The 22,741-nt window shown below is 31.4% G+C and overlaps 1 protein-coding gene and 1 long non-coding RNA gene across 2 annotated transcripts; both read left to right on the top strand.

Moving 5' to 3' along the window:
• Positions 1-1,066: 1,066 nt before the first annotated feature.
• Positions 1,067-2,809, top strand: LOC109620492 (uncharacterized). Its single transcript, XR_004601160.2, has 3 exons — positions 1,067-1,204; positions 1,534-1,756; positions 2,743-2,809. It is a non-coding gene; the product is annotated as an uncharacterized lncRNA (long non-coding RNA).
• Positions 2,810-12,511: 9,702 nt separating this feature from the next.
• LOC105342596 (uncharacterized) lies at positions 12,512-15,336 on the top strand. The gene is made up of 4 exons (XM_066088992.1): positions 12,512-12,617; positions 12,906-12,979; positions 13,209-13,271; positions 14,982-15,336. The coding sequence occupies exons 1-4, from the start codon at positions 12,529-12,531 to the stop codon at positions 15,092-15,094; spliced, it is 339 nt and encodes a 112-aa protein (XP_065945064.1). The 5' UTR covers positions 12,512-12,528; the 3' UTR covers positions 15,095-15,336.
• Positions 15,337-22,741: the final 7,405 nt, after the last annotated feature.

The following is a 22,741-nucleotide window of genomic DNA, read 5'->3' as shown; positions in this document are numbered from 1 at the left end:
CCCTTCATAACAAACCAAAATAAATGATCACGAAGATACAATGCAAATTAAAAAAAATATACAATACAAATGAAATTAATACAATACAAATGAAATTGATACAATACAAATGAAATATATACAATGCAAATGAAATATATACAATACAAATAAGTAATATACAATACAAATGAAATTAATACAATGAAAATGAAAAATTACGGAATACAAATTGAAATAAAACAATGCAAATAAAAAAAGCATACAATACAACTGAAATTAATGCAATGCAAATGGAAATATTACAGAATACAAATAAAAATTATACAATTTAAATTGGTAAAAATCATCTATTTCAACGTTTGACATGTCATACACAATTTAAACAGTCATTGTTGCAATGTCAACGTGTTTCAACAAAAATAAACTTTTTTTCGCACTTTATCTATGTAATGTATTGGACAAAGACTTCTTGGCTTTAGAAACACTTGAACATTTTGGCACGAAAGGCTAATAGTAAAGTTTTTGGGCTAAAGTTTATATTGTTCATATGTGACAATACAATATGAAATATGCGTATAAAAATGTCATTTTTTTTGTTATGCGTTGTTCGAACATTAATATTATCCACAAATGGATTAATGACAGAGAGTAAACTTGCTGTAAATGATTGTCATTAAAATTGGCAAAAGATCAATGGGAGTGGGAAAATAGCAAAGATTTTGATGACTTTTTTTTAATACTCTCAAGTGAATTGATATGGTACTAATACTTGAGTCAATATGATACTATTGTTAATTTCCAAAATGTATTTAAGATATTGTTTACATGCAATTAATAAAAGAGTGTTTTGAAGTTTGTCATGCCTTAGATTTGGTGTCCTTGTTAGATGATTTTCAAATGAATACTAGTATTACGTCTAATAATATATAAATTCACATGTAGATTATCATCTACGTGGACGATTGTGCAACTTAAAATAATTCTAAAAGTCATGTACTCTATTTTAAAGGTTACATTGTTTGAGGTTCTGTAGCAATTGCCAACCAAATGTATTAAATTGGTATATTATACCAAATTGTCGGTGATTTGGTATATAATGGACCCATCATTATTTTCCAATTGATAGAATTTCTTCGTTCACATCAATGAGTCGTTATTCATTGCTAAAATTCTGTATATCCGCTTGGAAGTATTTTTCAGACCATCCGTACAAAAAGAAAAGGTTGGTTTTTTTCTTTGATTTGAAGAAATTTTTAGAAATAAATCAAAAATATTTTCTTGCTTTAAAGTTTGTAAACTCATAGCTTTGTAGACGGTCTGCATATATTCGTTACATGTAGTCTATTTTAAATAGGTTCTAGCCATAACCTTATTAAGTAAGGAATGAAATAATTTTTTAGCTTTATATGTTAAATTATCCTTCATTTTCAAACACAGCTTTCCTCTGAAAAAAGCCTTCTATTATTTATATTGGCCAAGAGCATGATAACATGATAACATAATGATAAAATAAGCCTTTGTTACTCTCTGATCTTAGTTTTTTGTATTTAGATGACAGGTGTGAAGTTTTTTATCTTGCTCTTTGTGTTGAGCTGCCTGCAGACCATGAACTCGGAAGGAAGATCCTTCCAGGACCGGGGCAATGGCTACACCGAGGGACCCTACGGGGAATTCGGCCCGATTGAAGTGTCTGCCGGAGACGCATCCTTCCGCATGACCTGGACTAGTGCAGTGTGTGTGTATGGCACCGTGGCCCTGGTTCTGTTATTCAAAGGTTTGTTGTTTTTTTTCGAAAATTCAGAGAGTTATCAAACATTGTTGACTACAGTTTACCTTCTTTGTCAAAATTAAAAAAAAACCATTAAAGATGTCATTTTTAGGCGCATTGGTATGTTAGAAAGAACTATTCTGTCCCATTTTTATGATTTATAAATTTATAAAATTAAAGATTTTGTAGCATATTAGTATTAAAGTGTTCTTAATACCTTAACATTACTTGTTATTGCAAAGAAATTGGTGGTTGAATCGATGCATATTCTAGCACTGGCACTGAAGTATAAACGGTAATATACAAATCGAATTGTGTTTTCTCTACATGTATGTATGGGTGGTATCATCGCAAAACCACAATTTTGAAAGAAAAAAAGAATCAATGCGCTATCGTTTATCATTTGAAAGATGAAGTCCACCGCCGCATATCATGTCCTATTTAATCTTCTGTTTTTATTAATCCATAGAACACAAATTCATCTAGCTCTAGCTGGTTTGTAAGGTGTTTGCAATACACTCAAACAAATTCTGTATTTAAATTTTAACCAATATACATTTTTAAATAAAAATGATCACGATATAAGTTTAAGACTTTCCTTTTTCACACTACTGATCAGACTATGCAGGTTTTATAAAAACGATATTGCTATCACACAGTTGCAATGACACATTGAAGCAATACTGCTCTCTACGGCCTATAATAATCGTGTTTTAGGTTATACTTTGTGTGTATTTTTGAAGTGATCAATGCGGATATAGCGTAAAAAATGTAAAATATGACACTTATAATATCCCTGCATACACTATACCTTATAAATATACATTGTGAATGGTGCATTAAAACTAAATTATTACACTCAAATACCCTCGTGCATAAGTAGTATCACGTTTAAGTTTTTCCTGTCTTGTATTAAAAATACGTTACGAAAAAATAGTTATGAAAAATGCCCTAATTCTTTTGTTTTAAAACTCATATTGTAATGTTTGTAGGTTGGTGACATTGCGGGGACCATGTGAACATTGTCAGCTGAACAGAAATTAAAATGATTTGACTTTGTGTTATATTCCGGTTTTTTGCATTCGGAATCACATGATTGAAATTAATCCAAACTAAATTAAATGTGTTTAAGGGGCATGGTCACGATTTTTGTAAATTTAATATTATATATATTTATCGTTTACAATGCTTTATAATAACATTCTTCTTATTCAAATCTTTTCATTGGAACCCTTAGAAATGGCACAGGTCATCTTATCGACAGGCTGGGTCAATATTGAAGAATAATTCACAAAGTTCATTGCCAAAAGCAAATGATTTAAGGCTCTTTTTTTAATGATTGTTCAAAATCTTCCCAAGATCAAACTGTAATAAAAGAATTCTTAAATCAGTTCTTTTCATACAAGTTATCTGTAAATACAAGTTTGTCATACCATGTCCCTTGGGGTCAGTAGGGGCACATGATGGTTCAAGGTTGACTTCAGAATAAAAACAGCATAACCTTTATGAATCTTCTAAAAGAAAATAAAGAATTCCACTTGTAATTTTTGTAGAAATATTTAATTCTTTACATATCAGTTTTACTGACAAAGTACTTGCACTATTATAAGCGTTTTTTTTTGTTATAAAAACAATCTACATTTTAAAAATTTCCTCAGGGAAAAAAGGGTCAAAACTTCGGTGTCTCTATTTACATGAAAACACATGTTGACAAAAAACGTTCCCCATTATAAGCTTTTATTTGTAAAATGAATATATTAAACAATTCATTTACTGGGTATCCTTAAATAAAAAAGAAAATACCATTATTTTTCTTTGAACAAGTTTTGATAAAGCTAATCAAACAAAATAATAAATGTAAACTCAACCAATTTCACCAACATTCAGAAGTATTTAACAAATTGAGCACTGCTCATAAAAGCACAATCAATTCAGAGAAAGTGCATTTAAATGGCGTCCTGATATATCATGACAACGTCAAGTCGTTGAGTTTCTCACATATCCTGATTATCAAATCTTCTCAATATTCGCTGACGCTGTGGTTTGTTGAGTTGTTTTCCCCTCGGTATTCTTTTTTTATATAATTTGTATAACTATAACTGGAAACTGTGTTCGTGATACGGTTATGAAATGGAAGATTCCTGTTCTTTTGTCAAATTCATCTTGTATGAATTTAAATTAAACCTAAAAAGAGTGCAATTTGGTGACATCATAATGAAAAGAAAGACATGCCTTTTTCACAAACTTTTATGTTCGGAATAATTAAACTTTTTTTTTATTTGAGCCACAATTTACATGTCTTAACCAAATTTGTTTAATTTATTTGAACCTTTTGTTAAAAAGTATACAATATTCTGTGACACTCTGTAGGTGTCTTTATACTGTTGAATATCTGGAAAGCAATAAAAGATCGGATGTATAGGAATTTAGCGTAATAAAGTAGTACACATTTAACATGCATTAGATGGGAACAAATGCACATATGTCATATTATAATTTTTATAAGTTAAATAAAGTTATAAACAATGGCCCAAATTTAGACCAAATTGCGATTTTAAAAAATCACTAAAGACTAATACTGATAGTTCTAAATAAACCAATTTTGACCAAACAGACAAACAAAAACTTTTTTAACAAAGTATGATGGAAAATAAAAAAAAAATATTGAACATGCTTGCTAAACTTGAAGAGTTATCCTGTTACGTGTACAGCAAAACAATTAAATAGTAGAACGGGTGTCACAGAGAGATAGGTAGATATACAAAACAAATTATCTTGCCTCTGATATTTGGAAAGGGGATAGGTAAAATATTTTTGTAAATTAAGACATGCGTTTTTGCATCATTTCAATTTACTTAAACCATAAACCATTTGAGTCGAAGAGAATATTTTTGTCTAATTTCTAAAGAAATTCTTTTAAAAAAACATGGAGTTTAAACGTAGCTTTTAAAGCAATATCAACTTTTTTGCAATGATTTGTTTAAAATATTATAACTGTGCCTCAGTTACAAAATATACATGCGTATATCATGTTCACATAACTAGAATGAGTACCATCTAAAATCGGACATGAATTAATAAAAGTATTGAGTCGTCATATTCGATCACTCCTCGGCTGTTACTGGAGTATACCGGTCGAAAAAGTTAGGGTCGGTTGCTATCCAAACGACGCATTCAGGTTGCCAGGACTTCTAGATGATAGATCTACCTTAATTAGTAATATGCTTGTAACCATGAATAATTGAAACTACAATCAATAAAATATTAAATATGGTTTATTCTTAGAAATTCAAATGTATCCGTAAAAACTTGCACAGACAGTTCTGTGCTGTCTTACTTCGCATACACATCGAACACGTGTGTCGTTCATACGAAGTGCACAACGTCTGCGCCTTTTTTGTAGACCACGGCCAAACTACATCCACACAGTTGATAAGTGTTAGTATATGCAAGAATGTATAAAAAACGTAACATCGCTTTTATCAGTTTCTAAAAAAAAACACTCCTTTTTCTAAAGTCCTTGCTGTTACTGCTTGATCCGCTACAGTGTGTGGTCTGCGCATGTGCAATAGTTTAACTGTATGAGACAGGAACACGTTCTTCAATGATAGGGAATTTTTTGAAATATTTGTGCCTGGATTTTAGTCTGTTCTGTTTCTTCTTATTGGACATTCCTTACAAGTGCAGTGGTTGTCTTATTGTTTTAAGAACATAACCCAGATATTCAGCCCATCAAATGTCCCAAATTCTCGCAAAGAATGCAATCTTCGTGGTAAAGAAATTTATTTTTTTCAAATATTGAGGAGTTTTTGATTATTGAAAACTTCGAAAAAGGGGGTTTCGGAAATTTTCCCTTTGGGCACAATAGGGGCGGTGTATTTCTCTAATCTTAGATTTAATTGGCCTGGGTTCTGTTTTAAGACAGTAAGATTAAATGAAGAGTAATCTTCGTCATGGAGAATGGACTACGCTTCGCTTCGTTCTGCCTATTCTTCATAAGTATCTTACTATTTCTGGTTCAGTTGGCGTTTATTCAAAGCTCTCCGTCCAGTGTAACGTGATTCACCCCTGCGAATGTTATTGTCATTTAAATTTTAGACCACGTGGTTTTATTTGACCCTTTCATTTTCGCAGTAAAAATTGTGCCTCGTGTTTATAGTCTAGTTCATAGAATCTAGGTACTACAGTAGTCAATTATTAAATTTAGAGGTTTATTGATTTGAAACTTTATCTTCATTAATTGGTGGATAAAACGTATTCTAGAAATAAACGTTAAAATACAACAAATAGTTTTTGTCTGCTGTTGCAACAATTAACATGCTAAGTAGAGATCCCCCTGAGGATTAGTTTTCGATCCGCGCCTGACCTAGTTATAGCATCAATAGTGAAACAGACAATACTATTTTATGCAGAATGTACCTTGAAAATGACTCGATATACTAAGTTTTTATGCAAAACAGACATCCATTATTTTTTTTTTAAACATAGTATTGCACACCACAAGCATCAAACATGGATATGATTTTATTAAGCCACGCAATGTTTATATTTTCAACCACTCAACACGTGGCTGAACACGAACGATAACTCTGTTCTGAACATTATCGTTTAATATAAAAACCGCTAAATGGTGAAATAAGACAAACATATTAAGAGAGTTTCATGTTTTAACAAAAACCAAAGTAGGATACGATATGAAAAACGACCAGTACTTACGTATTTTGAGAATATTATCCGAACACTTATACTTCCGCTCGAAATTTCACAGGAACTGAACAAACCTCGGTGAAGTCTCGTGAACTTTCATTCGAGCTTCTCTGAATTTATTACATACTTAGCAACGATAAAGAAAACATTCCGAACACATTCGCAGGGGTGTGATTGGGTGAATGAAATACCTGAATGCGGTGAGACATCAGTGGTGTTCTCGGCCTTTTGAATGGATGTGTAGCGATGAACAATAGAAATCGACTACTAGTAAGGCGGTAGTCGGATATAAAAGGGAAATAATGCGTACTTATAAAATCATGTCAGCTTTAATGCCATCAGGTTTGTTTATAAGCCTATTAAATGAAAATCATTGGCATCACATGCACATGGCGGGGTTTTTTGGGTTTTTTTTTTTGTAAACACAGTTTATTATTAGATAGTGGATATATTTTTCTTTACAAGAAAATATTAATAATGTAAGTTGCATGTGTTTCATAAATTAGCCAATCAGAGCAAAGAATCCTCGCTTTCGCATGGCCTTGTGTCTTTTTCTTATAACATTCAGCTAAATACATTAATATCACAACCATACGATCGATATTGACAAAATTCTACTGATTTAATAAAAGTTGTCAAGCCAAATTCTAGTTAGGTAGGGGCAATTTAGTGTGTGTAAAGAATTTGAGAAAATTATAATGCAAAAGCACCGTGCTCCAAACAAAAATGAGAGTATTCTAAATGTACGTATATAAATTCTAATGGAAATCTAAATTTTTGTTTAAACAATAGTCCCTTAGTTAGATTCGAATTGTATAGATAGTATTCTTAGTCATGTCAAGCCACCTCTTATACTGAAAAATTATGAACCAAAGTGCCATATGTCACAGAAGAAGGCTAAAATGCAGAATTCCTATCTTTGTTCAAAGAAAGGTATGAGCGAAAGATTTCAAACAAAAAATTCAAGAAGATTACGGAATAACCATATCTAAGACTTTTAAAGCAAAAGCCACAAAAGATATACATAATGTGGTCCAAAATTATGCCAAATACTCAAAACATTCATAATATGATTACCTTTTTTTCCAAGATAGATGATAACGCAATGCGACACCAATTCTATGAGATTCATGGAATTGCTATTTGCATATGAACACACAGATGACAGATGTGATTGAAGAAGGGATTTATTTTTTAAAATTTTCATTTCATTATTTTAACGGTTAAACCTGCATGTTATTCTTCAATGTTATTGATTTCTTAGTCCTAAAGAATAGACAGGTCGTCCCGAAACTTTGTCATTGTCTTATTTTTTGTTGTTTATCTTTTCTGAGGCACCCATGTGACCTTTCTCTCACTCTCAGTTTGTGTCCATTGTCGATCGTCATGTGTTTATTATCACATTCATTAACACTTCCAGCCTGAAATACAAGGATTTTGAACAAATAGGTCTTTAAAATCTAAAGGATGAGTTACCCTCAAACTTCCATAAATATTGCGTTCTGCATTAAATGTTTTTGAAATCCTTTTCCATACCACTGGATATTCACTAAATAAGATATGGATGTTGTAAATACAAGCAACTAGGCCTCTACATAATTTGTAAGACATTGCATACGAGAGAGGTGCCTTTTATATTATGTTAAAATACACAATACATGATCTTAATGAAGCTTGAAGTTTTGGGTTAATCAACATGGCCGTCTTTAGGATCGTCTAGAATATATAAATTTGGGGTCTTTGAAGATTTTTTCCTCTTTAATTACAACCACAAATTAAATTTCTGATTAAGCGCTGATTTCAAGTAAAAATATCAAGAAGATTACGGAATTGCCATATTTAAGACTTTTAAAGCATAAGCCACAGGAGATATACATAATGTGGTCCAAAATTATGCCAAATTACACAAAAATTCACAGTATGATGACCTTTTTTTCGTAAGATAGAAGTTGAAGCAATGCAAGACCAATCTTATGAAATTCATAAAATTACTATTTTCACAGACACTGTGATTGACGAGGTCATATAATGTAGTTTTTTTTTATATTTTCCTTTCATTATTTTCACGGTTTAACCTTAATGTTTTAAAGAAGGGACAGGTCGTCCCGAAACTTTGTCAATTATCTTAGTCTTTGTCCTTTATCTATTCTGAGTCACCCATGTGACATTTCTCTCTCTCTCTCTCTCTCTCAGTTTTTGTCCATTGTCAATCGTCATGTGTTAATTATCACATTCATTTACAATTCTAGCCTGACGTTACAAGGATTTTCTTTAACAAATTGGTCTTTAGAATCTTAAGGATGGGTATAAATAGGTTATGAAAATAATAACAGTCACCCTCAAACTTCCATAAATTCTGTGTTCTACATGAAATGTTTTTGAAATCCTTTTCTTTACTACTGGATATTCCCCAAATATAATAAGGATGTTAATATAAGCAACTAGACCTCTACATAAAATTGCTATAGAGATTGCATATGACAGAGGTGCCTTTTATGTTATGTTTAAATGCTATTTGTTGATAGTCAAGATCTTAATGAAGCTAGGAGTTTAAAGTTAATTAACATGACTGTCTGTAGGATCGTCTAGAATATACAAATTTAGGTTCTTTGAAGATATATTCTCTGAAATTACAACCACAAATTAAATTTCTGATTAAGCGCTGTAATTATTCAGAAATGAGCTTGTGAGTTTGTTTTAATGATGCGAAGATCTTCAAAAATAGACAATCTTTAAATTAATTTAACAGACATGAGAAGGTTTTTTGACCCACAATTCTACTGCAGTTGAGTTTCCTAATAAAGGGTGATAAGTAGGGGCAAAATACGATTAAAACAAGTACATGTACATCCGTTATGAATAAATTTGGATGAATTCTTTATTATTTTCAAACGTTTGTTAATGCTGCATTCCAATCAGGTTGCATAAAATTTTATCTAAACAAAATTTAAGGTTTTGGTTCTTGTTTTAAAAAGTTATTGCAATGAAGGTATTCATATGTTTAATAAACAATGTCCATTGTTCTTCGTTTACCATAAAGTATTTTTGCCACAACATCTTTTGAAGCTCGCCAATGTTCTGTTATAATGCCGATATTAACCTGTTGTTCACTGACCCCATTGTTACTGATACATGTATTTTCCTTCTTTTCGCAGACATTAATCAGATTGCAGGAAAAATATCAAACTTACGGAGATTGATTTGAATATTTGCATTAAAATATTAATTTTTGACAGAGTACTTCAATAGTAACTGGTGGATTTAGCGAACATGTTCGATCGATAGATGAGCAGCAAATAATCGTTATAACGAGCCATTGCTTGTTATTCAAATTTAAAACAGCAATTCATTTAAAACGGATATGAAAAAAGGATATTTTATTACATGTTAAAGGAGCATGATCACAAATTTGACTTTTCCAATTATAACATTTACAATGTTTAACATACTAGATATTTCCGAGGGCCAGACAAAAATTTACTATCAGTTGACAAGTCAAAAGCTCACAATTATGTTGGAGAGAACATACTTTTATGAAGCAAATTTTGGAGTAAAATCCATGCTAAAATATCGTCATGTAAAAGTTCAAGATGGACAAATTTATAAGAAGCTTTGATATAACACACGGAATAAGCTTTGTTCACATAAAAAAGGAATCATTCACAGCATTGGTCGTATTGTTTTACACCACTCTTTGTACTTGAACACTCTCTACGATTGAGTGGATGTGACAAATAAAAACTAATTCTGCCAATATGCGACGTCAATATATATTTCTATATATTTCTATATATTTCTCTCAAATTTCCTACGCAGAAATGCGTTGTAGGCATTAATATGACTATTGTGGTTTCATTGATTATGCTCCTGGTTTTGTCATCGATATCATTCCGGCTTTTATGTCAACTTAAATCATTATGAAGTTTTTTCGTAGATTCAAAATGTAAGTTGATTAATGAATTTAGTGTCCTTATCTTTCAAAGCTCGACTAGACATAATAAATTTACAAAAACGTCGGTTCTACCCAAAATGCATTGAAAATAGAAACAATTAAATGCATTCAAATATTATTAAGACTAAAGATTTTTTTTTTATTTCAAGATCTCGATGTTAAACACCTCAGCATTAAAATTCGTAATTAAAAAAATAGAAAAATTCCGTTGACACATAAAGAAGAACCCCCCCCCCCCCCACCAGCGTTAATTCATTCGTTTAATTGTTCAAAGCAAAATCAATAAGCAATCGAGTGTCATTTTTTATTCGATACATTGTTAAATTTTTACCGTTTATGATAATAATTTTTGTTGATACATGATCAGATTTCCAAAAGGTTTGATCTCGTCACTAACCAATTTCATACACTATTCAGCATCATTGCCAACCAAGGGTTTCTGACCCACTGTCCCCCTCATGAAGTGAAATTGCTAAAAAAAAAAATTAAAACTTAACACTTTGTTATCCTTACTTTCTGTATTTTCATGTACAGCTACAGAATTAAAGCAGGGCTCTTTGGTAGTACTATGTAACCCTACATATACATTAAAAGTGAAAACCTTTATGAAAAATGTATGCAAAGCATAGTAATTATAATGTTAAAAACGTTCGATGCACATTTGCTCCAGTTATGTACATATATGTATATGTTACGTTTCGTAAGTGCTAATAACTCTTCCCTGTGTAAATTGAATATTAGCTATTTTATGAGTAATTAATTAACCGGCATCTTAATTACATTCTACTGTAAAGACATTGTAGCAAATGTCATGTATGTATAATGTAAAATGATTTGTGTGGGGTTTTGAGTAGGTAGCCGGGGTGTTAAATACGTGCCTTCATGCTGGTTACGTGCCTCATGGTGATGAGATCGAGTTTTGATTGAGGACATCAATGCGTAAGTCCTATCCCCAGAAGGTACCGCGTGATTATTACCATTAATTTGTAAGACCAGACCCGAAAAAGTTAGAATCACAGTCTTTTCAATGGATGATGACACTCCATGTGTCTCCTCTGAGAATTATATAAGAGGACTGGAAGATCAACGAATTAACTAACAAATCTGCTTAAAATTTTAAGATATTTTTCGTAAGCTATAAACTACTTAACCATTTAAATTTTGGTATTTTCCTATGATTTAATGTACAGCTTCTTAAGGATAGCAACACAGTCTAAAAATTGTCATGATAATCGAACCCTCTAAGACTTTTCTGATGCTACATATTGTGGTATTTCCCTGTATTTCTCGGCATTATCGTATTATATTATAGAATTTGTCATCAGAGTATAATAAAATACATAATATCATATTATATAGTTTTTTCTGCAAATTTCTGCCAATATCAAATTGACGCATAGTGGTAGAACGAAATATATGTGTATAATGTCCTACAATAGAATACACTTATAAAAAGTGGTTGTCTTTAATTTGCTATTGATATTCATTTATTTTCTTATGTCGTAACAACATCAAGTTATGTCATATTCCATCATCATCATCATCATCGTTGCCATCGTTGTCGTCGTCATCATTATTCGAATATAGTACATTGTAATAAAACATTGTTCTTTATACATTGGATCAATTGCGATGGTACCATCATATTCCATGATTCGTATATAGAACCATTTTTCAGGAGCTTGGACTTTGGATAGTTGTGTCAAACAGCAATGTGACGTATGCCTGTTTATTTCATTGCTGGCTATTCAGCCATGGCTCTTTGATATCAACAAAATTTGTCTGGCGTTTGAGTTAAGTGTACGCAATCGGTGTATATTTTGCTTGAAACAAGTGTCATTTTGTTTTGACGCAAGTTACATCCTACTCAAAGTCAAAAGCCTTGTTAAGATGGTTCTAAAAATAATGACACCTATAAGAAGACATGAATAATTATTTTGGTAGCTTTGTTGCTATGTACCAAATGTTACAATGTATAAGTATTTTAAGACATATATTTATTAAACTAGTGCAGTTCATTGGTTTAAGCTAACGTACGTACATTAAGATTGGGTGCCAGACTGTTTGCAATGTTTTAAAAAGAAATACGTCGATGTTCATTAGATTCTATAGTTCAAACATGTTTCTGTATTTGATTGCAGTTCTAAATAGTTTGTTATACCGTTTTCTAACAACACCTGTCGGTTTAAGCTGTACAACTACGTCAGGGTGAGTTTTTAATCCAATCACGTTTTCTGGCCTGCGCAGTTCGCCTTCAACGTAGGGTAGGCGCGTAGTATTTGATATATAAAACGATTCACAACTCGGCTGAACTGAAGTCTTACTAGAGAATTGCGAACGAAATGATGTTCCTTGGTCCAAGGCAATGATAATTTTTATTCTGAAGAGAGGCGATTTTTTTCCAATTTAAAACAAGAGGTATAAAGCGAGGATGTGGAATTTTGCAACCGTTAAGTGCCTCGTTTTTATATTAACATTACCCGGATTTCTTGCCAGGATGTGGGACTATGAGTACATGGATAGAAGAAATGAACGGCCACCATTCCGTGGATTACCCGACATATTACGAGGTTAGTCAAAATAACACTGGGCGTCAAAGAATTATTCTAAACCACCTGATGTATTCATTGACGATAATTTTTTTGCTATAAAAGGCAGAGTATATTTGGTATTACCTGTGCTTGTTAGGAAAGTAGTGTTACCATGCACATGTATTTGGTTTTCGATTGTAAATATATTAATGTATATGTGTATTATTATCCTCTTACCTTGATGATGACAAAAACTATGTTGTTACAGAATTATATCACAAACATTCCCAGAACCTTCCTCCAAATCGGCATATTGCAACAGTAAAACGTGGTAAGTGATATCTTTGATTAAAAGTAATAATTTCCAAAACAAGTAAAATTTAAGCAAAATCAGGTGAAAAATTATTAGTCTGGTTCACACGATATTGTTTTGTTTGATATACTTACAAACATCGAACATTCAGAATTATTTAAACTAAGAACCAATTCAACCTTAATGATTATGTTCAGATTATTTTTTCCTGTTTCGCAATTTGTATTTTCATTCATTAAAGTTTTTAAGACAGCATCTACGAGTTTATGTTAACATTGGAATTATTTTTAATGTTGTTGGGGTTTTTTATGTTCCTTTTTGTAAGAAGGGAAGTGATGTAGTGATAGAAATAATTACCACTCAATAATGATACCAAATACGTCACATCTGATCATCACAAGTGTAAATATTTAAATCGTTTTAATATTTTTATCAAATGAAACTTTTTACGTAAAGAAGCCCGTTTTTTTGTTTTTTGTTTTTATCACAAATGTCAAGTATGGGCATTGACTTATGGACACACCTTGCACATTTTTATTGACGTTGGGGGAAAATTGACGCCGATCCGCCGGATAAAGTGTCTCTTCTTCGCTAAGATTTTTAATTTGCGGCGTCTGAACATGAGATCTCGGTGTCCATAAAATCTCGAGAAAAAACACAAACCAAGCTGCGGCGAGATATGTTCAATGGCTGAGTATACTCTTCACAGAGAAATGTTTCCTTATGCCCTTGATTATCAGATCTGAGTAACATTTTATTACCTGAAATATCAATCTTAAACCGCCTAACAATGTTTATACTCAAATAAATTCTATAGCTATTACGTATATCCCTGTAATAAAGTTAATAGTAAATTGATCGGAACGGAGATCCTTTTTCAGTGAAAGTCTTCTTTTATAAAGGAGCTCTAAGGAGACTTTATGGTCATTGTATTAAGCATTTGATCTGCCCAAAATTTTTTACGATATTTGTTTGTTTAGCTATAAACTTTTATCTTGTAAAGAAAATATTTTTATATTTTACCATTTTTATTTTGGTATTTTCCTACATTTTTAAAGGTGCTCTTCTTTTTAAGGAGATCAAGACAGTTTAAAAATGGTCACTACCATCGAACCCTCTTAAGATGAAACAATTGTTAATATTGTTACATAGCATTGCTGATTTTTTTTCATCCTCCTTTTGTCGGGAGAGGGTGGCTTCAAAATGTGCGATTGTCTTTTGTTCATATCATCAATATTTAATGATAGATTTACAAGAAAAGCTGTGAACTTTTTTTTATTTTACCACATCTTTCTTAAGCAAGAGCACTTTGAAATGTACTCTGTCTATGGGCTTTTTTTTTAGATTCGAGTTTAATAGAGATAATAGAATCGATGTTTATCATTGGATAACATTTAAACGGAAAAGGAGAATAAGAAACACTAAGTCTAATCAAAGCAAACTTTAAAAATGCCGTTTAATCTAGAAATTTCAAATAACTAGAAGCAGCCGTTGCTAATAGATATTTTGATGCTACACCTTTATCGTAGAAATGAACTAGTTTTCAGTTTTATTTCTCTTTTTTAACCTTTTATCGGCTTTGATTAAAAATATCTCCAGGCTTAATAGGTTGCCATCCCATCGTCTCGATATCTGTTCAATTGACCAAATCAGTCGTCTATATTGTTTTTTGTCCCCGCATCAGAAAGATTCAAAGAGAATAACAGTTTATTTCATTTGTTATTTCAGGGGACAGATACAGCATTAATGATTTGATTGCTTATCTGAAAGGCATGGTCGGAAGTGACGAAATCTACCACACTGGTCGCTCCACTTACGTCAGGTGGGGTGCCGGAGGTTAGCGAGAGACCTGGGGCGGATCTCAATCTGTAGCTGTGGTACAAGGGGTGTGGACTTGTCTTCATTCCGGTTCTCAAATTGCTCCATGATAATACGCAGTGTCAATATCTGATTTTCAAACTTGAGTGATTTTGTCGGCAAAATCGTTCTCGGAACAATTTTAATCAAATTTGTTATTTTTATTCAGTCATTTCAACAAAATATTATATGTGTATTTGAATAAAGCTGTTTTATTTTCAGTTAATTCATTGTATTTTTGTGAATTTATTTTGGTTTCAAATAGTAGGTAAATGTCACATTGTACATTTTGAATTGTACCCGTTGGGTATGTATAAATAATTTACTAGTTATTGTAAAATTTATATTTAGCAACAACCCAATGTATGCAATAGTTACCATATAACAAACAATACAAACAAATGTAAAATATTGTGATTCGATAGTTGAGTTAAAAGGCGTGCTATTCTAAAAGTATATAACAAGACCGTGTCTGTTAAAGTCTTTAACTTTTTAAGGTAATTGGTTTATATGAAAATTTATTCGATATTGTAATAGCAAAAAAATAAATCTGACCAAGCACGTTTAAATAATTGTTTCCATATTTTCAGAACATCAATAGCGATGAGTATATTCTTTTATTCAGTTTACGACAGAGGCATGTACATGTTACCAGACTTTATATCTTATGAATATGAAGTTAAGTAACTGATCATTATCAGGAGGCATGCGATTAAAGTATAGAGAATGTGTAGCACAGTCTAGGGGCATGTTACTTAATCACCCAAATAACAAAAACAAATCATGTATAAGACTCAAACATTTTATAGAACCTAGAAATATGAAACACTGTGGAATAAAGTATATGATAAAATCTAGAAAATAGGTATTGTATTGAACTTATAGTTCGTATGTAATATGGTATCTTATAAATAATATAACATTATGTATTATAGAATATATTGATTGAAGATAAAGAAGTTATCAAAAATACCTTTCATAAAATTTAGCTAGATTATAAACGCATGATTAACAGTACATTAAGGCATGTTAAAAAGGTATGTTTGATTATCATTCAAAAATGTATATGCATGAGATTGTTACGGCATATATATTTGATATCCTCCTAAACTGCCGTATAACCGAAATGCACTTACAGAATCGAGAAATTTTAGAATCATACTCAGAGCTGATTAAAGTACAATATACATTTTGAAGACGCATTTTACATGAATGTTTAATGAATAACGTCAATCGATTTTCTGGCTTTCAATTATTGAAAAGAAAACTGTGAAAACAAAAGGTGAGATTAACGAGTTTCTGTGGCAGAACGTTTGCGTGCTCTATAGAGTTCCATGAGTACATGCTACAATATGTTAGTCTCTACGGTTCAAAAAATTTTTAATAGTGTACAAAATCAAAAAGACACTCACGAATTTTTCTCTTGTATCAGCGGCAATCAGGAAATTATCTAACAGGTATCTAAAAAAACTACTTTGGTTTTGAGGAAACATTCAGAGGAAAGCATTGTAAAAAGATAATCGTTGATAAAAGGACTTGGTCATGTTTTCTATGTCAATTGTTCAAGAATGTTTTCTAGTTTAATTGTTAAATGTTTAACAAAATTATCTTTCAACATTCCATCAAAATGTGATTGTCAATTATCAATAAGTTAAATAAAAAGTAAAACAATGGACCATATTTTGATCTTCATTTTGTATGCTTAATTCAAATGTGACAAATTCTTATATCAGGAAACATTTTAAGTTGCAAATAGACATTGAGATCTTCAATTAATGACGCTGTGTAGCATTCAAATCTTAGTTATATATTTAACATGACGTACCATCAAAAGCTTGGTAAACAACAAAAAATGGAAATGAACGCGTTAATAAATTTCAGTTTAATCGCGACCATGCCTCTAATACACCACAGTGAATTTTTTAGGTTTTGTATCATAGATAATCATTATAAATGTAAACAATAAAGTCATCCAATACCGTCATGTACTGTTATACCAAGCGCTAGCTGTAACAACTGATGCCACTACTGTAATGTAGATTACACTTATTCGTGCATTTATGTAAAGTTTAAACAAATTAACAAATTATTTCATCTGTATTATTAAGGTTGCAAATAATAAAATGATTAAAAAAGAATGATTCTAATACCAAAGTCATTCAAGATTACGAGTTTTAGAGTTTTTTCGAGAATTATTTTACTATTCGCCATTAAGTAAATTGATGTAAACTTTTGATACATGCAATTTCTGAGACAACTACAACTATACCAGGTTACAACTTACCTTTACATTTCTTTGTTAACAAGGGAACACACTGGTTGAATTTTGTAAATTGGTTCTTGTAACGGATTAAACTATTGCAAAAAAAGCAGAAAGTTAATCCGAATAATAGTTGTATCAATAAATATAGGATGAAAAACATAAAAAAAAAACTCAATAAACACTGGAAAATAAATAAAACGGATTACATACTTTACGAAATCAGTATTAAAATGCAATATTTTTTTCTTTATGAAACAAGTGTGTTCATAAATTTCTTTTCAAATGATAGGCCAAAGGTCAGTTGTCATCACTGGTCATCGGACGCTGTCATGTGAGCAACTATTGTCGTGCATTTTGTAACATTGTGAAAACAGCAATTATATTCAATGTGTAGTTCCCACGTTTGTACAGAATGCATTTCAGGTGTTAATCATTGCATCCTGGTTGTATTTTCAACATGGCTACAACCATCCTTTTGAGTTTATATATGTAAAATTAATGACTACATTGTGTCTTATATTCCGCGTCATCAATATTTGTTTACAACTTTTTACTTACCATATATATATATATATATATATATATATATATATATATATATATATATATATATATATATATATATATATATATATATATTAGGGAATGTTTTAACGGCGAATAATAACTCTATATTAGAAGCATATGTTTCTGTTAACAAAGAAAACGTAACTCTTTCGTTGACGACTCAAAATATTTATTGTAAAAGAGAGATATGTATTTTATTTTTGATTGTGAAAACAGGGTGCTGACAATTATGCCAGTGCTCCAGCACTAGTATTGGCGGTCATTGCCGCTTGGTCGATGGTCCATAAGCTGCGCCTTTTTATGGGTGACGCCACTGGCCAAGAATGATATCCGAAAACGTGTTTTAAACAAACAAGAGAGGAATGGTTTGTAGAGGTGATTCCTGTATTCATCATTGTAATATGACGACATTTGAGTATCGTGTTGGAGGGTATAGTGACAGTTTACGCAAATTAATGTAAACAATTGATGTGTCCTCTTGATAGATACATATAGGATATCGTACGTGACATGCACATTTTTGTCAACGTTTCGGATTTCGCTCTCATTGCATAAGATATTTGCTGTTAATGTTTTTTTTAATTAATAAACAGTTATTAAATTATCGCTGAGTTAACAATGGGTAAAGAAGCTTTTTTCTTGCCCTGGCCATTTGAGTATCCCATAGTGGCGAGGTCACGTGATGAGACAGTTTCAGGCATAGTCAAATGTCGTGCTTTATAACCAAAAAAGTCAGAACTTTTGAAGTGTTTGTCTATAACATGATTTGTTTTTTTTAGAGCGCATGTATTTATATTATGAATAATTCAAAATTTGATTGGATTCTAGAACAGATTCACGAACCTGGTACAGACGTCATGATGAGAGTATTAAAACCACAATGAGACTACTGTCGTACAGACACGGTGACGACCGCGCAATGATGCTAACGTTCAATATTCAGTGGAATATGTATCGACGGAATATTTATCAACAAACTAGTTTTGGTCCATCGAATAATACTCTTATAAAAATCTTATTCCATGGACATATTTTATATATCAAATACAGATATTATCACGGTAGCTGATACATATAATTCAATTTGTCATCGAAAACAATTTGAGGTATAACTGGGCATACTTTTATTAAAAATTTTCAGTTTGAGTTTATACTTTGCTTATTTTGAAGGTAGAACGTACGTAGATTACCGATACTAATTAGTTCAATGGGAAATGCTTCTCTCGCTGCGATAGTCTTGATTACCACGAGGCAATATTCAGGTCACTACACCAGAAACCCACATTGCAGTTTCATACTATCAAGCAACATGCGACGTAAATGGTTTTATCCCAATGATTGGGTATACCGGATTATTTTTTTTTTAATTTTGCACCGACTTGTCTCATTCTCCTCTGCCAGAATGCACATCTTCCCCGTTCGGTAATTAGTGATTGCTATCAGAATTTCCGCCAACGTTTGTGTGGATATAGGGCTTGTCTTCTACACAAACCGAAGGTTGTAAATGACGAACCTAATCAGTAAATTGTGAGAACCAGTAGATTCAACATCAAATAAAACATACATTTAGGTTTTTTCCTGAGTGTTATCCCCGTTTACTGATTTGAAAATTTCGTTTGATCTCGACATACAAATTCTCCAGAGCAACGCTCAGTGGAAAGGTCACGTTTTAATGGTGTACTAGACAAACTTTTGGCCAACTGGCCTTAAAATAAATTAGCTTTGTTTGAAATTCTACGCCTAAATTCATCAGTATACTATCTTATTGTAGTAAACCATCGTGAAATATGTGATTTCCTCCTTCCAGTTAAATGGATTCTTTCAATTTGTCGCCTGAGATGATGTTATAAATTTACAGAACTTATACTCTCTTCCGTTACTGTGATGGCATATTGCTGTTATGACGTCACATGAAAATAGTTTTAGGGGCATCTTCATCCGGAGAGATGAGCCAACAAATAACATTAATCTATTAATTTATTATATAATGTATAAGCATCGGCAATTTCAGATGTCATTTCTTTTTGTTAAATAAACTGAACTCAAATGATACCGAGTTTACGTAATATATAGCGGGTACAGTGACGTATATGAACATATAAGTACGTCTACTGGTACCACTGCCTTTTTTTTTAAATTGACTGATCGTTTTGATGTAAGAACTTCATTGAAATTGGCGGCCTCTCGGAATTTATCCGCAGATATCTGACATTTTAAAAAGTAGTAAACACACTCACTGGAAATTGACACCTTTTGTCTTCTAATGTTAATGGATCCCCGCACGATGTCCGATAATCTCGTAGCTTACCCGGAGAATGACAGACTTGGTGGTTTCCGCCTTCTTCATGTAGGTTTTCGGTTTAGCTCAATCGGTTTATGACGCATTCAACACAGCGATGACATCACCGAGGTACTAATTCATCATCTGAACTATCTTGTTTTGATGTTTAAACGGGATTCGCGATCCAATGTGCTAGTTAAACTTTAAAAACTACAAGTAAATGTTCCTTTTATGTGCGACTGAATAGCGAATACATCCTGACTCTAATCTGTAACAAATAATTCCCACAAAGTTTTACTCTGACGTGCTATTTGAATTTTATTATAACTTTTATTCCAGCAACTATTGCACTCGTGTGGTTTCAACTGTTTAGGAGAGAATTTGATAAAAGAGAATCAATCGCAAGACATCAGGACGTCCAAATAAAAATATGTGTTCATCGTAACTTTGCAGGCATTGGTATTATAATGTAAAATATTTTCTTTCTACTTTTTTCTCTCTATTCGATTAGATTGAATTACACTTTTGTTCAATGTTTACAAATAAACTAACATTTGAATAAACGGCTTAAGTTCCCGCAATGCTTGTAATATATAACATAGTACAAAATACATTGTGGATTAGAAAACAAATAAGGAAACTTTGCAAATAGAAATAACTATATAATATGAAAAACAAAATAATTCGTTTAACCAAATCAAAATCATGCCGTTTTTTAATTTTTTATGAAGCCAAAGGTACCTATTTACGCTTTGCAATATATTCTGATAGTTTAATGTGGACTTCTAGAGATATTTACATTTATAATCACCAAGGAAACACTAGTTCATAAAAATACATATTTTATGAATGGTGTGGTATGAACATGAACTATTTAGAATAGATTAATATGAATTTGAAAATGTTAACGTTGTATGACTATATACTGAAAGAATTGAAATGAATTGAATTGAACATGTTTAACTGTATAAAACATATACATCTATATCGTACAACTTATGAGTTACTCTTACTGACTGAAAATTACTGGTTACTGCTTGTACGTAACATGCTGAAAGATAAAACGTCATAATAATACTTCATTACTACCTTCGTTTAAAAGATGTACAATAATACACAGATAGATACGTACAATAAATGTACAATAATACAGAGATAGATACATACAAAAATGTACAATAATACACAAATAGATACATACAATAAATGTACAATAATACAGAGATAGATAAATACAATAAATGTACAATAATACACAAATAGATACATACAATAAATGTACAATAATACAGAGATAGATAAATACAATAAATGTACAATAATACACAAATAGATACATACAATAAATGTACAATAATACAGAGATAGATAAATACAATAAATGTACAATAATACACAAATAGATACATACAATAAATGTACAATAATACAGAGATAGATAAATACAATAAATGTACAATAATACACAAATAGATACATACAATAAATGTACAATAATACAGAGATAGATAAATACAATAAATGTACAAAAATACACAGATAGGTAAATACAACAAATGTACAATAATACACAGATAGATAAATACAATAAATGTAAAATGATACACTGATAGATAAATACTATAAATGTAAAATAATACACAGATAGATACATACAATAGATATACAATAATACACAGATAGGTACATACAATAAATGTACAATAATACACAGATAGATACATACAATAAATAAACGATAATACACAGATAGATATATACAATAATACACCGATAGGTATGTACAATTAATGAACAATAATACACAGAAAGATACATACAATATAAGTTGGTTTGTCAGAAAGCTGCAACAAGTGAGGAATAAAATGACATAATATACTGATGTGGATAACGTAAGTTTTTTAATGCAATCGATTACAAATTCTTACAACCGTATAAGCTACACCAACTAATACAGTCCTTTCTAAAATGATTTACAAACATAAATTGATCTCTGGCCAAAACAACGTTATATGAATTGATGGAGACTTTGATTTCCTACTCTCTTTTTTTTACAGTTTTAACAAAAAATTTAAAACTACGCGCAATACAAACATGTTTATTTTCAGTCAGACACAGGTAAACTTTGGTAAAGGTGTTTCTAACCTCTTAACAATTCAAATTAAAAACAGGTACATTTGGACTGGTCAGCCAAATTAAAAACTGGGCGTGGAAAAATTTGGTTGAAATATGTTAAGTTGTTCTAGGGAAGCTCAAACTTTTAACACTAACACTGCCACCAACACATTAACAACTAGTTTTGATCACAACAGCTGGCATATGTGCACCAATGGGATTACAATACACTCCATACGATTAATACTTCTTGAAAGTTCACTGTTTTATTACTTTGGTGTAATCCGTTGAAAGTCTGAAATTCAATAATGCAACGTACTGGGGATATTCGTTTACTTTTAAGATTACTTTTTTTGGCCTTTCATATATAACAGACACACTGAGTTAGGATTCTTTCGTTTATTT

This window comes from Magallana gigas, chromosome 6 (genome assembly GCF_963853765.1).
Source record: "Magallana gigas chromosome 6, xbMagGiga1.1, whole genome shotgun sequence".
Classification (NCBI taxonomy): domain Eukaryota; kingdom Metazoa; phylum Mollusca; class Bivalvia; order Ostreida; family Ostreidae; genus Magallana; species Magallana gigas.
The sequence above is the reverse complement of the archived record's forward strand: the minus strand, read 5'-3'. Positions and strand labels throughout refer to the sequence as shown.

Bases quoted from the DNA above. Each gene is read 5' to 3' on its own strand.
- LOC105342596 (XM_066088992.1), top strand. From the start codon at position 12,529: ATGTTTCTGTATTTGATTGCAGTTCTAAATAGTTTGTTATACCGTTTT. The intron at 12,618-12,905 runs GTGAGTTTTTAA...ATTTCTTGCCAG, and splicing joins AGCTGTACAACTACGTCAGG to GATGTGGGACTATGAGTACA. The intron at 12,980-13,208 runs GTTAGTCAAAAT...ATGTTGTTACAG, and splicing joins ATTACCCGACATATTACGAG to AATTATATCACAAACATTCC.